The sequence below is a fragment of the Impatiens glandulifera genome, chromosome 6 (assembly GCF_907164915.1).
Source record: "Impatiens glandulifera chromosome 6, dImpGla2.1, whole genome shotgun sequence".
Taxonomy (NCBI): Eukaryota; Viridiplantae; Streptophyta; class Magnoliopsida; order Ericales; family Balsaminaceae; genus Impatiens; species Impatiens glandulifera.
The window spans coordinates 37,197,467-37,213,541 of NC_061867.1; the positions used below are offsets into that span (position 1 = coordinate 37,197,467).

Consider the following 16,075-nt stretch of genomic DNA (forward strand, 5'->3'; position numbering starts at 1 on the left):
AGAAGGGAAAACTACACTGTGTTTTAATTTTCCCGAGCCATTCTTCAATCAAATTTGCAAACTCTCTCTATAGGTTTCAAAATCTTTCTAGATTGTTATTTTAATCATAATTTATCTGTTAATATAATTAGGAAAATGACTTCTTATTGGCATGAAACCCTGGAAAAACTGGTCAGAGATGATCCCTTTGTGAAGGAAGTGGGTTCAGATGATGAAGGTTCTTGTAAGATAAACTCCACAAACCTACCAACAGCTGATAAAACTCCTATGATCAAATTACGAGTTGATAGTGTGATCAATTTTTTTATAAAAACATTTTTAAAAATCGACGAGTTTGAAAAATCTGAGACGCTCTTTAAAAGTTTATTTTGAAAATGAGAGGGGAATTAATTTAAGGTTTGAAAAAATTTAATTTATAAAACGAGCTTTGTAGACAACTTCATATCATATTGTCTTGTCGAATCTGGAGAGATTAAGAGTTTTTTAATGGGATGTATGACATAGGCATACTTTAACTTTTTCAATATTAATTAACCTCACGACTAGAGAGTCGCCACATAATTTTAAAAATTAGGAAATTAAGAGAGTGAGTTCCGCGTTTAGTTACGTGTGTGAAAGAGTTTTTTAGACGTTATGTCTCACAACGCCCGTAAAGTCTCTACTAATTAATTTTGACTTTTCTTTAAAAATTCTTACGCTTTACAATTTAGATCTTTCCATTTAACATTTAAAGGTTGTCATTAGACAAAAAAAAGATAGAATTTGAAAACAAGAACATATAATTCACACATAAAGTTATCCTAAAACAAAAACTTAGCAAATTATTAATCAAAATTTAATTGGCATAAGTCTAGATTGATTTTTAAGAACTTTAGTAAATTATTTAAAGGTTCTAAAATTTTATTATTTTGGGGGTTTTAATATAAAAAATTATAACTCAAAAGAAAGTCCTAAGTTTAAGAAAAAAAAATCATAAGTCTAAGTTAGGGCTAGGTTCAATTTTAGTTAGGGTTTAATTTTAAAATTTATCGTAACCTAGGATCAAGGAAGTCACAAACTCTTAACTAAGCAAATAAAAAATTCAAACAAATAAACCCTAAGTCTAAAGAAAACAGAAAAAAAAAATGGATTGTGGCTAAGCCTCAATGGTTGAGAACTTAGCCCTCGGTCAAGAATTGGACACGGCTTGGTCGAATGCAGCAAACGTCAGTCGCCAAGTGCATCAAGCGTCAGTCTTCAGTCAGTAGCAGCAATCCTCGATCGCCAAGTGCAATAAGTGTCGGTCTTCAATTAGCGGCAGCAAACAACAACGGTCCTCACTCACCAGGTGCAACAAACGTCGGTCTTCGGCCAGTAGTAGCAATCTTCGGTCTCCAAGTGCAGCAAACGTCGGTCTTCGGTCGCAAAGTGCAGCAAATCAACCTTGTCTGCAATCATCAATGATGTGTTGAAATTTTCAAATCATTCGACTCAGTTCAAGGGTAGATGATGTCTCTAAACTAATCGGTTAACTCTCATACATAAGGATGACAATTTGAAACTGCCATGCGAAAACCGAACCAAATTGCCCTATTTGGGACGGTTTTTCCCCGAAACCGAACGGGGATGGGTGGGGATGGTATTTGTGTCCCCCGCCCCGAACTCACCCCGATTATCTCCCGAACACTATAAAACATGAGTAATGATATATATAGCACCCTTATATAGCATCTTAATACAGAACCTACCTCATTTGGAAAGAAAGAGAAAATATATCTTAAAAAAGTACAAAAGAAAGAAAAATATTTTCTCTTTTTGCCAAATGAGATAGGTGTTGTATATATCATTACTCATAAAACATAACTAAATATATTAAATCATCAATATATTTATTTATTCACTATATTTTATAAAAATTGTAAGTTTATTTCTTTATAATAATATACAATTTCAATATATTATAATATATTATATTAAAAATATGTTTATATAATATTATTTTATAATTTTTATTTATTTATTTTTTAAAATATTTTATTAAAACAGTACCCGTGGAATTCCCCAAAATCGTAAAAACTAAACGGGACGAGGATGGTATTAAAAAAATTTCCGAAATAAAAACAGTACAGGAATGATAATTGCATTCCCCGTCCCGAACCGTCCCATTGTCATCCTTACTCATACAGATAACTCATTTTTGTTGTCTTTAAATACATGATTTACTCAATATTATACATTTAGTTAAATGTTAAATTTAAATTATAAACTTTGTTAGTTTAATTCGTTAAAATATTAAATATATATTTGTAGCAATTTCATACATTTATCAAATTCCTTTGAAACTTAGTACACATTTACTCTCACATATATATTCAAATTAATCACCGATCTCAATCCAACGAATTGAAATTAAGCATCATTATCATTATCATTATCATTATAATTATAATTATAAATATAATTATATATATATATATAACAAAATAAAATAACAATGACAAGCAAGATTAAAACCAGATTAAGGGCCATAAGTCTATCTTAGATTGTTGAGTCTCAAATTTTGCTAAATTTCAAGAAACCTATCACTCTACAAATAAGAATGATGTCTCCATCATCCAGTTAGACTTCAATTCAAGAAAAATAAATATTCCCAGAAACTGGACACTGATATGAAAGTGATGATTACTTCTACAAAAGATACTGGAAAAGTGGTGTTAGGTTGATTCCAGAATTAATATCACCCCAATGTAACACTCCTCTTTACATCCTTCATCGGCAGACTCTCAATCTTGAACTTTTGCCCTCAGAATTCTCACATCATGGATGGGCCTGCACAAGGAATTCTCAATTTACCAAACATTACAATGTCAAATAATATCATTTACAGCATGGGTTTTATTCACTTGGGAGGCACTAGCACAGCCACTAGTAGCATGTTTATTATTTATGCTAACCTTGAGATGTCCTAGGATACTGGGCAGTGTAAAAAAACAGGCAAGGATTGATTATGTCTTTCTAATCTGTTTTGCTTTCCTTGGCTTATTTGTCTTTTCTATACTAATAGGTTAAGTTACTTTGATTTCTTGCAGTACTCAGTTTGTTGGGTTTTTTTTATTTAGATTTCATTTATTAAAAAAAAAAGAAAAATGCCTAGATTTACAAGAACCAAATATGTCATTAAGTCATAAGATGAGAAATAAGTTTGAACAGGACAACTTGAAAATAAAGGCAGACTGAAGTTACATACTTGTCATTATTATCAGTTTGAACACTACCAAGCCTCTTTACGATCTCCATTCCTCTGCATACTCTTCCAAATATAGTATGTTTTCCTTGAAAAGTAATATTATACCAAGTGTAAGAAATTTAACAAATTTCAAATAATAAAAGAGATAGAAGCCAATTCTGCATACAATTAATAATAATTTTAGCATGAATATGATAATGCTAGGGATTAGAATAGCGGAAAACTAAAAGAACATAAATGTCTTAAAAAGATACAGGGTAATGCATTTCATATATGTTCTTTATATCACTATGTATAGATAGTAGTCTAGATTGATCAGTATAAGAGATTAATCATTTCTCTTTTACACACTTCACACAACCAAACTGAACAATTAAGTATTAGATTGATTTAGATAAAATTCATTAGCGTGAACACAAGCTTGGATGTCAAGCTTGATTCATTTATAAGTTTATCAGATGGATTAGTTCAGCTAGAATTCTAATCCACAATGCATTTGGATCTCTACTCTTTAGTAATGTGATTCACTAAAGAATTGATGAACTCGATAGTTGATTTAACAACGTTCATGTCACATGTTCAAAAATTGGTATATACACTATTTATATTATTAGAAGTCGTATTTGCAATAACTCTATTAATACAAACTTTAACATGTTGAAACTCCATCAGGCACATAACATGTGGATCAAACATTTTAGTATTCTACCATTCTTGGATTACTTGGCTCGCATTTCATGAGTGTAGAGATGTTACTTGTAGAATCCCCCAAAAAGATGTTCACTTATCTTAATCAAATTATACCCCTTGAAAATGCAATTCATGAGTGTAGAAATGTTAATTGTAACAAATCCCCTTAAAAAGCTGTTCACTTCTCTTAGTCAAATGATACCCCTTGAAAATGCAATGGCCCGTCAGAGGCAATGTCATCCTCAAAAGCTCTTGATGAAAGACAATCTTTTTCACAAAGGCTCCAAATATAATCATAAGAACAAATCCTCTCAATTCTCATCATCTTCATGGTACCCATAAAATGCAATGGCTTTGGAGCATCGAAAACAATTCATGCTTCACAACCCAGCCTTGGATTTGAAAACAGGGCAGAAAAAGGGGCAAAATCTTCAGCACAAAATAAAAATAATAATAATGCTGAACCTAAATCATTCTCCCTAAGGTTTTCTTCCTCTTGACTGAAGGAAAATAAGCTAAAAACCAAATCCAGATTTCAACTTGCCAAAACCATCACATCTTTCATTGTCGTGAAGCATGCACCTCCTTAAAGAAGACACTTTGTAACATTATGTGAGATGAGACTTATAGAGAAGAAGGTGAGACTTGAATATTCAGTATTCAGTTAGTTTATAGCTCGCCTATAGCCTTAAGACTCCCTAACTGTATAGGACTTGATTCAACTGCTGCCACATCATACAAGCTGTTATTTAGTTACATCAGTTGGACAGTTACAACTTCCCACTAGTCTTACTATTGCAGTAGTTAGTCCCTAAGGTTCCTTTCTTCTACTCACTAGCCTGTTTCCCTTATGGTGCCTTCATGATCTACCCTTAACTGATTATTGCTCTTGAATCTGCTGAGAAGCTTCTTTTCCTTGAGCTTCAACACTGAATTTCTACTGTGTTTGAGCAAATAACTTGTTGCTTCTTCATCCTAGGTTGTTTCATCAAGAGACTTCCCCCCTTCATCAACTTGTACTCAATCCTGATTCCTGCAGATATTCATCACCTGGATTTTTAAGACCTGACTCTAGAAGGGCTAAGCTAGAGCACGCAAATTGTTCTGAACATACAGACTTCTTGAACAGGGCAGCAACAAGTTTCTGGACAGTAGGTTAAGATTTGACAAGAAAGAGGTACATACCTTATCAAGACTTTCAGGGCATTCTTGTTGGATCATCTCAAGAGTTTGGGAGCTCAACTGGTCAGCTTTGAAGATTCCACTAGATTCAAAAACTAGGTACAATACATAAGCACTAACTTGCTACTGTTAAGGCAAAATAACTGTATCTGCCTCCAAAAGAGGCTGTTTTCCTTTCTTGTATTGGTTTTCAGCTGGTTTGGCTTGATTCTCTTTGACAACACAACTATTTTGACTACATTGTTCATATTTTCTAGGCCTTCACTTCCCCTCCTCATTTCCCACTAAACTATTTTCATTTGCATTTGAATCTTGGATTGTCGCTGTCTTCTTGGACTTGTTGTAAAAATACCAAGAAACTATTTTGTTGTCATCAGAAAATCGCCCAAGCTCCTTGCTTGGGTGTTAGTCTCTATGAAGATTTAGGATGATTGACATTGGAAGGAGATAATCACCTTGGACAATTACAAGGTTTCCATTACCATTACACCCGTTGTTCTTGAGAAGCATAGCAGAAATTTGACAACCCCTCTGCTCGGTTGTCAGTGGCACCACAGCCTTCTAAAAATAATCACTTCTTAATAGCTTCTTGAATACAATTGAGCATTTTTGGCATGGTAGTTTTTCCAAGTAACAAAAATGCATTTGACAAAAAGACTGATCTACAATTATTTTGTAGCTCACTCAAGAAAGTTGAAAACTTTTCACACGTTATTCAGTAAATGAAGTTCCAATCACAATTTTCAAACCAAATGCCAAACAATCACTTACTTTTTACTTTGGCAATTTCAAATGTGATTATGACAAAATACCACTGTTCAAAGAGGCTCAATGAAGAAGCTAAAGTAGTTGATTTTTATTTTAATGTAGGAATCTAGCATGATCTCTCCACAGTCATGACGCCATTTCAACTTAAGACGTTTTAAGATGGAATCAAACCTAACCCTTGGTCTCTTAGGCATCGACTTTTACCACTTGAGCTACCCTAGTGGCCCAGTGAGTTAAAGAGCCAAAGTCTCTCTAGGAAATAATGTACGTTAATTGTTCAAAACGAGCATTTAAAGTATCCAGTCCAGACAAGGCATTTTTCAACATCAAGAATCAACTCCCCCATTCAACTTCTGTCAAATCTATTAATGAATATACGTTTGCATTTTCTCAGTCTATTTCCATGGATTCTAACTCTCAATCCCAAGGAAACTTCAATCAAAACAAAGATTTTGCTAGAAGAAACACATACCACCTTCCTAGCTTGATACCTTTTTTGATGTTCAAGATCCTTGAACATCCATGAAAATTTAGATTGCATCTCCAACTCCCTTGGTTGAATCCATGACCAAAATCTTTCATTCACTAGAGAGAACTCAAGGAAGAGGGAGTATTTACTCCCTTGTCAAATTTCTTTCATAGAAGACCTAATGTGTAATATGCTAGGCCTTTCAAAAGATATAGAGGCCATATGACAATCTATTTTGGACCAATTATAACATAACGGATCTCCTATTCCAAAGAAAAGATATATTATTTTCCCTTAATTATGCTTAAACATGTAAAGTGAGTTCCTAAATCAATAGATTGCAATGATTTAGTACCTGATTTGGGATAAGAAGAAGAATTGTAGAAAACCCTGGGAAACTATATTTCCATTCAATGTTCAGCATATCCCTATTACAAGAGTTTACTTCTACTTATATGCTTCATCCAGCACTAGTTACAATTATGTCATTCCTATTATTTACTGCTATGTCATTCTTATGTATCATATTCATTACTCTCTATGTTGAAATCCTTGTCCTCAAGGATTGGGTGCAGTTATACAACTTCATGCCGTCTTAACTTACTTTTGTCAAATACAAAACGAAAATTCTAGTTTTGTGTTGTTGATGCAAGCGAAGAGGCATCATGCTTCCATGGTTCTTGCTCGATGATGAAAAAGTTTGCTTATAAATTGTGGTAATGGCAGAGTTCTTGTGATAGGGCTCAAACGCTGTTGTCATTTGAGGGGTGGAAAAAGATGACAGAAATGAAATCCTAAGATGACGTTTCATACATCCAATGAGAGTTTTGTTTCAAAGATAAGGATAAAGATGTTGTTATCCAATAGTTGTATCGACTCAGGTGCTAGAAAAACTGCTCCGATATCATTGTTACATACCAAACCAAAAACTAGGGATAAGAAGAAAATTGGCCCAAGCCCCAACGTGAGAACAAAAGAAACGGTAAGAGGAGAGAAGAAACTGGTTCTCCAATCAACATACCCTATAAGCTTGATTTGTAAAGAGACCATTAGCTTAGGATATACATCTTTTTAGTGGATATCCATAAAACCTTGTATTATAGATAAAATAAAAGAGAGTGCAATAGTACAATCTTTTAAGTCTAAAATCCCATGGCTTACCATCCAATGACGGTGTTGGTGCCAAAGTTATGAAGAATTGGCTTCCGTTGGTATTTGGACCGGCATTGGCCATTGATAAGATGCCAGCTCCTGTATGCTTAAGTTTTGGTGAAATTTCATCCTCAAACTTACCACTGCAACCATGAGAGAAACTTCTAAAACATTCAGTATTACTCCAGAAGAATTACAGTTAAATAAATAAATGAATTATGAAACTAATTCATAAAATGACCCTAGATAAATGGATATACAATATGTTAGCTCCTTGATTCAGCACGACATATTCTATTCTTGAATTACAATTAGATGGATATCATTGCAATGATTACATTAAGATATAGTATGATATTATTGACAGTTACAAACTATAACTTAAATAAATTTCTGAGAGAAATAAACATCTGATATTAGATTATGAGATCCATCTTATCTACAAATTTTCTAACTGTTTATGAAATCCATATTTTCACTTCAACTCAAAATGTGAATTTCAAAACTATAAATATATTATATATCCAAGGAAAATGAAAATGTACTGAAAATATTTGTTTAATCCAGCCCATTAGTTGATAAGTTGAGTATCACAATAAAGAAGAAACCATGTAAGAAATTTCTGCATACCATAGAAAAGAAAAAAGGAAGAGTATATCATTGGGTTTGTCAGTTTATGCAGCAGGTTTATCATTTTGGTTTTATACATATGAGATGTTTATGCTAGAGTTTTAAAAGTTGAATTAGATAATAAAATTGATGCAATAAGAGTACCCGTATATAGATTCTCCACCCCTTCCAGTCCCAGTAGGATCCCCACCTTGCACAATGAATTCCTATAAATAAAATTTGAGTGAAGGGCTATTTCAGTTGAGTTATGGTTCAATAATCAAAGGAAATTGATGAGTGGCAAAATACCTTGATGATTCTATGGAACTTAACGTTATCATAATAACCACGGCGAGAGAGTTCAATGAAGTTTCTGCAAGTTCTCGGAGCGTGCCGTATGTACATCTGCTTTACACATTACATTTCATCGATGAAAAACAAAAGATGGAAGAAATGAAAGGATAGATTGAACATGGAGTTGAAATATTACATCTATAGGAGGATATGAAAAATAAATAATATGATATGTGTAGAGAGCGGGGGAAAGCTAAAACCTCGACGGTGAATGAACCCATGGAGGTTTCCAGAGTAACTTCCGGGGCACCATCGTTTCCACTTGGCCACATCCTTCCTTCGTCGTCGCCTTCAACTGCTGATACTGGCTAAAGATGAGATCCTACAGGAGTGAGTTCTTAGGTCTAATAGAGAGAAAGAGAAGAGAATTATGCAGCCGGCAAGGGTTCACCACGAAAACTCAAATTTGAACTATTTTTTTTTTCTTCTAAACCTTGAATCAATTTAGAAACATTTATTGGTTGTTTGAAAAATGTTAAAACATATTATTATTATTTTTTATATTTTTTTTTTCAAAATTGCACATATTTTATAGCGTTTATAAATACAATTTAGACCGTGTGAAACTAAATTGACTTAAATTAAATCATATTTAAAAGTTTTAAAAAACTACTTTGAGCGTAGACTTTGAGTAGTTCATTGATGACTTCTTTCATTAGTCATCTCACTTCATTTGTCATTGTTCTACTTTCTACACTATTTCGTGGACGGTTAATTGTGTTCAAACTTTGATTTGTTTTATTTTTTTTTTAATTTTTGGATCGTCTGAAGGTCTTAAAAGAGAGTAAGAGTTTAAATATATTAAGATCTTATTCGGTCCACTATTCTAGCAAATTTTTCTCTTTGGGTGTTTTTGCGATCCAATGTGCATTGAGATTTTTGGTTCTAGGAATCCATTTGATTTTGTATTTCTAATTTTGTTGAAGAGATTGATGTATGCCATGACGGATCGATTTGATTTGTCAGTAGGAGAAATTGTTCATAGGATTTATATCATTAACTTCTTGACAATCTGAAAGAATTTGAACATCGGTGAGTCCTAGGTCTTTGGCGGTGTTGGGTCAGCTCATTTGGCAGCTGGGCCTAACAAATTAATAAAGCCCATTAGGGCATATTTAATTAAAGAAAAAAAACACAGTTTTTTTGGGTGGTTTTTTCTCTCTCTCTTCCAGCAGTTCTTCCTCCATTGAAGCAGCAATTCCTCCATTGCAGTAGCAGGTTCTTCTTCTGATTTCCTTTATATCTTCTCTATTTGGTTAGCCATCTTTAGTGATGATGATAATGTATGTGAATGACAAGTTAGGATGAGGTCAATTGATAAATTCTGTTAGATTACTTCTAGGCTTGTATTGAACTACATTGTATACCCATTTGATATAGTGGATGATTTAAGTGGCCGAAGTGTCCCGTGGTTTTTACCTAATTTGGGTTTTCCACGTAAAATCTTGGTGTCCTGCTCTCAGTTTCTTTGATTGTTTGATTGTTTGATGCTCAATTGTTTTGGCTGCCTATTTGATTACACAAAAGGGAAAAATAATTGTTAGGCCTTGTTGTAGCTTGTTTATTTCTGAATTGCTAAACAGGTGTTATTATTCGATTTTTCCAACAAGTGGTATCAGAGCTGAGGTCGTTTGGTGGTGATTCTTGTATAATTCAAATGGAAGAATCGTTGAGTAGTAATGGAACAATGATCAAACTCATAGCTACCAATTACACAATCTGGAAGTCACAGATGGAGGACTTATTGTGTAACTATGATTATGAAGATACTATTTTGGGTGATAAAGGAAACCAGAGGCAATGACAGATGCAGATTGGAAGAAGCTGAACAGAAAGGCAGTTGGTAAAATCAGGCAATGGGTTGACAACAGTGTGTATCAGCATGTGGCTACTGAAGTTAATGCTTATAAGGTGTGGACTATTTTGAGTGAACTGTATGAGAAGAACAACACTCAAAACAGAGCATTTCTATTTAGGAAGTTTTGCTCGTTGAAATATCAAGATGAGTCTTCTATGTCTGAGCATTTAAATGCTTTTCAGGGGATTCTAAATGAGTTGGCTGCGATAGGAATGAAATTTGATGATGAGCTTCATGCTATGTGTTTGATTAATTCTCTGCCTGATAGTTGGGAAACACTTGTGGTTTCAATTACCAATTCTATTCCACAAGGTAAGCTCACTTTGAAAATGATGAAAGAGAGCGTGCTGAATGAAGAGGCTAGAAGAAAAGAACAGGGCTTCTCGACTCCAAGTCAGGTGTTCGTGACTGAGAAAAGGGGTAGAAGTAAAAGTAAATCTCCAAAGAATCGTAGTGGCAGTTCAGACAGGTCACGGGGAACATCTAGCTCGAGAAAAGAGATTACATGTTATCATTGTGGCAAGCCAGGACACATGAAGTATCAGTGCAGATCTTTGAAGCGGGAACAAAAGGAGAATAAACAAGATGGAAGTAGTAAGGTTGCAGATGTGGGTGGTAACGACATCGATATTGTTTACGACAATGAAAGTATCAACCTTGTTTCTCAAGATACACAATGGGTGGTAGACTCAGGTGCTTCTTATCATGTCACCAATCGTTGTGATATATTTGCTTCTTACACTAGTGGACAGTTTGGTTTAGTGACGTTGGGAAACCATGTTACGTGTAAGATTGTTGGAAAAGGAGATGTCTGTTTGGATACTAACACTTCGTGCAAGCTACTTTTGAAAAATGTTCGACATGTTCCTGATATTCGGATGAATTTGATCTCTACTGGTATTCTTGATGATGAGGGCTATCATAGTTACTTTGGTGAAGGAAAATGGAAACTCACTAAGGGATCTTTGGTGATAGCTAAAGGAAAGAAGGTCGGTTCTCTTTATGTGACAGAGACTAAGTCTTACGGTGGAGAAGCAAATGCAGTTAATGATTGTTCAGCACAACTTTGGCATAAGAGACTTGGTCACTTAAGTTAGAATGGCATGCGAGTTCTCTCCAAGACAATCGATCTCCAGGGCTTAAAGTCCACAGATTTGAAGACATGCACAAATTGCTTAGTTGGTAAGCAACATAGAGTTTCCTTCAAAAGTTTCTCTCCATCTAGGAAGCCCAATATCCTAGATATGGTTCACACAGACATATGTTTTATGGATTCCTTGACTTTAGGTGGTGCTCATTATTACATCACTTTTATCGATGATTGCTCAAGGAAGGTGTGGACATATTGCTTGAAGACTAAGGATCAAGCATTAGGTTACTTCAAGTTGTTTCATGCTGAAGTGGAGAGAGAAACTGGGAAGAAGTTGAAATGTGTTCGTTCGGACAATGGTGGCGAATACAGAGGACCATTTGTGGAATACTGTAAAAGTCATGGAATCAAGCTTATGAAGACTGTGCCAAAAACACCTCAACAGAATGGAGTTGCAGAGAGGATGAACAGGTCTATCAATGAGAGAATTTTGTGTATGTTGTCTCATACTAAGTTGCCAAAATCCTTTTGGGGAGAAGCAATGAAGAGAGCGGTTGATCTGATAAACCTTTCACCCTCAACTCCTTTATATGGCGATGTTCCAGAAAGAGTTTGGAGAGGTAAAGACGTCTCTTATGATCACTTGAGAGTTTTGGGTTGTAAAGTGTTTGTTCATGTTCCTCGAGATGAGAGAGCTAAGCTTGATAGCAAGACGAGACAGTGTATCTTTATTGGTTATGGTCACGGAGAATTTAGGTACCGATGTTGGGATCCGGTTAACAAGAAACTCATTAGAAGCAGAGATGTGGTATTCTTTGAAGATCAGACCATTGAAGACTTTGAGAAAAAGGAAAAGCCGAAGTCTACGGAGAATGAATTGCCTGACAATGGTAGGATTCGTACACCACAATCACAACCCAATGATGTGGAGAATGCCCAAGTTAAGGTTGATGAGACTCCTTTAGTTGATGCTGAGCCAACAGAGGAAGCTGAACAAGATGATGATAATTCTCTAGAGCCACCTAATGATCAGCATATTAGAAGATCTAGTAGGCAGAGACAACCTTCTAGTAGGTATCTTCCCAATGAGTATGTGATGTTGACTGACGGGGGAGAACCAGAAACCTATCAAGAAGTATTGTCTCATGAAAACAAGAACAAGTGGTCGGTGGAAATGCAAGAAGAGATAAATTCCTTGCAAGAGAACGAGACTTATGACTTGGTAAAACTTCCAAAAGGAAAGAAGACTTTGAAGAACAAGTGGGTATTCAAGTTGAAGCACCAAGAGAATAGCTCACAACCTCGATACAAAGCAAGACTGGTTGTGAAGGGCTTTGGACAGAAAAAGGGGATTGATTTTGAAGAGATCTTCTCACCGGTTGTGAAGAGGTCATCCATCAGAGTTGTGTTAGCATTGGCTGCTAGTCAAGATTTGGAAATTGAACAACTGGATGTGAAAACTGCATTTCTCCATGGTGACTTAGAGGAAGAGATCTATATGGAACAACCTGAGGGTTTCAAAGTTAAAGGTAAAGAAGACCTTGTCTGCAGGTTGAGGAAAAGCTTGTATGGGCTCAAGCAAGCGCCTAGACAATGGTACAGGAAATTTGACTCTTTCATGGAAGCAAATGGGTACAGTAAGACTACTTCTGATCATTGTGTTTTCATCAAGAGATACGGTGTTGATGATTATGTTATTCTTCTGCTCTATGTTGATGATATGCTGATTGTTGGGCAAGATATTGCAAAAATTGAGAAGCTCAAAAGGGATTTGAACAAATCTTTTACGATGAAGGATTTGGGTTCAGTGAAGCAGATCCTAGCCATGGAAATCACAAGAGACAGAAAGAACATAACACTTTGGCTATCACAGAAGAAGTACATTGAGAAGGTACTTGAGAGGTTTGCAATGAAAAATGCAAAATCGGTTTCAGTTCCACTTGCAGGTCATTTCAAGTTGAGTTCTAAACAATGTCCTACAAGTGAGAAAGAGAAAGATGAAATGAAGAATGTACCTTATGCCTCTGCAGTTGGTAGTCTTATGTATGCTATGGTATGTACAAGACCGGACATAGCACACGCAATTGGTGTTGTTAGTCGGTATCTCTCAAACCCAGGAGAAGAACATTGGCTGGCTGTTAAGTGGATTCTCAGATATCTTCGAGACACTTCGAAAGCACGTTTATGCTTCGGAAGTGATACTCCTATTTTGGAAGGTTTTACAGATTCTGATATGGCAGGTGATGTTGATTCAAGAAAATCTGTATCAGGTTTTTTGGTTACCTTTGCAGGCGGTGCTGTTTCGTGGCAGTCAAGGTTACAAAAGTGTGTTGCTTTGTCTACTACAGAAGCTGAGTATATTGCAGCTACCGAGGCATGTAAAGAGGTATTATGGATGAAGAAGTTCCTACAAGAGTTGGTCCAAAAGCAAAAGAAGTTTACCTTGTTTTGCGACAGTCAAAGTGTCATTCATCTCTCAAAGAATTCAGCTTTTCATTCGAGATCCAAACACATCGACGTGAGATATCATTGGTTACGTGATGTGCTTGAGGCAAAAGAGCTGAACTTGGAGAAGATTCATACAAGTGAGAATGGTGCCGATATGTTTACGAAATCCTTGCCTAATGACAAGTTTGAAGATTGTCGGGAGAGAGCGGGTTTATTGGAGCCCGCGAAGTTGCGCTGACGGGGGAGATTTGTTGGGTCAGCTCATTTGGCAACTGGGCCTAACAAATTAATAAAGCCCATTAGGGCATATTTAATTAAGGAAAAAAACACAGTTTTTTTTTGGGTGGTTTTTTCTCTCTCTCTTCCAACAGTTCTTCCTCCATTGAAGCAGCAATTCCTCCATTGCAGTAGCAGGTTCTTCTTCTGATTTCCTTTATATCTTCTCCATTTGGTTAGCAATCTTTAGTGATGATGATAATGTATGTGAATGACAAGTTAGGATGAGTTCAATTGATAAATTCTGTTAGATTACCTCTAGGCTTATATTGAACTATATTGTATACCCATTTGATATAGTGGATGATTTAAGTGACCGAAGTGTCCCGTGGTTTTTACCTAATTTGAGTTTTTCACGTAAAATCTTGGTGTCCTGCTCTATGTTTCTTTGATTGTTTGATTGTTTGATGCTCAATTGTTTTGGCTGCCTATTTGATTACACAAAAGGGAAAAAGAATTGTTAGGTCTTGTTGTAACTTGTTTATTTCTGAATTGCTAAACAAGTGTTATTATTCGATTTTTCCAACAGGCGGTGATGATCGGAAGTTTGATTGCTTTCATTTTAACGATGGTAACATTTCTTTAATAATTTCTTTTGTCTTGCTATCAAACAATTCTCCTTTATTTGTGCTAATAATGATTGGAATATGATTTGTGTTTGAATCATTGATAATAGTTGTGTCGGTATGTGCAATGAAGGTGTTATTCCCGACCTGAATTTTAACTTTTGTTCGAGGTTCTGCTGTTGTGGATAGTTTAGAGATATTCGCATTTTGAAAGGCAGTGTGTTCTTGTACATCTATGTTCAAAATTATTTCCACGTTCGTTGTCTCTAGAAATAAAGTTAGTCCTTGTTTTCCAAATTTGCCAATAAAGCTGAGCAATGTTCATTTCACTCGTCTCTTTTTTTCAAGTTGTGACTGATTCAATCCTGAAAATTAAAACTAGTTATGTTAGGATTTGTGGTATGCAGATTTGTTTTTTGCTAAATTTCTTTTAAAAAAGTGCACTCGATTAAAGTATGTTAGTTGTTTCATGGTTAGATTGACATTTTATGCATAGTAAATCATTTTGAAAATTTATACTAACGAAATTGACATTCGTTGCAATTGCTTCTTTCATAGCTCTCCACATAATTTTTTATTTATTTTTGAAGCATTTTTTAAATCCCAAATATCTTTCCAAATTTGATTTTGATTTCGACTAAGTTCGATCGAAGGATTTGATGTTTCTATTAAATAACATTTTTTCACTTTATATGTTCCTTTTGTGGTGTCTGGCCAAACCATAATATCTTTGTTACATCCTCACCCAATGAAAATGATAAAATTTTATTGACAATATTAATGTGAAAATGATTATATAATAGTTTTTATCTCATTCTTAGTTCTTTGGATGAAATGATCTTTGATAAATTGTTATGGATAATTACATTAATTGTTGCGGATAAGGATGGCAATGGGTACCCGTATGCCCGATACCCGTGGGCATCCGACAATCGGATTCGGGTATTTTAAATTGGGTATGGGGTCGGGGTCGGGCATGGGGTATGAGAGAAGATACCCGATTATATTAATATAAAAAATAAAATATTTTTTTTGTTATAGTTTATTGTGACATTTCAAATATTTCATCATTACAAATATCATCATAAATATTTTGCTTTTATCCACACTCCACTCAAACATTATTTCTTTATATTCCCCCAAAAAATTATTTCTCTCATCATCTTTAAATTTTCTTTTAATAACGAGATGTATTTCAATCTCAACACTCTTCATATTCTATCTTTAATTTTTTTTTAATATTCATTATTTTTTATTCACTCTAACACAACCAAGTTCTTATTTTTTCAAAATCTTCAACATAAGTACATAGATAAGTAATGTTTTTGTATATTTTTTTAACATTCATTCTAACTTTTCTTCACTTTAGCAACAAAAAAGTTCTTAT

The 16,075-nt window shown here is 34.8% G+C and overlaps 1 protein-coding gene across 1 annotated transcript; it reads right to left on the bottom strand.

The window, feature by feature from the left end:
• Nucleotides 1–2,457: 2,457 nt before the first annotated feature.
• Nucleotides 2,458–8,860, bottom strand: LOC124944101 (peptidyl-prolyl cis-trans isomerase CYP18-2). The gene is made up of 6 exons (XM_047484569.1): nt 8,651–8,860; nt 8,406–8,501; nt 8,262–8,323; nt 7,497–7,630; nt 3,227–3,311; nt 2,458–2,808 (listed from the first exon to the last, which is right to left on the bottom strand). The coding sequence occupies exons 1-6, from the start codon at nt 8,720–8,722 to the stop codon at nt 2,763–2,765; spliced, it is 495 nt and encodes a 164-aa protein (XP_047340525.1). The 5' UTR covers nt 8,723–8,860; the 3' UTR covers nt 2,458–2,762.
• Between the last annotated feature and the right edge of the window lie 7,215 nt (nt 8,861–16,075).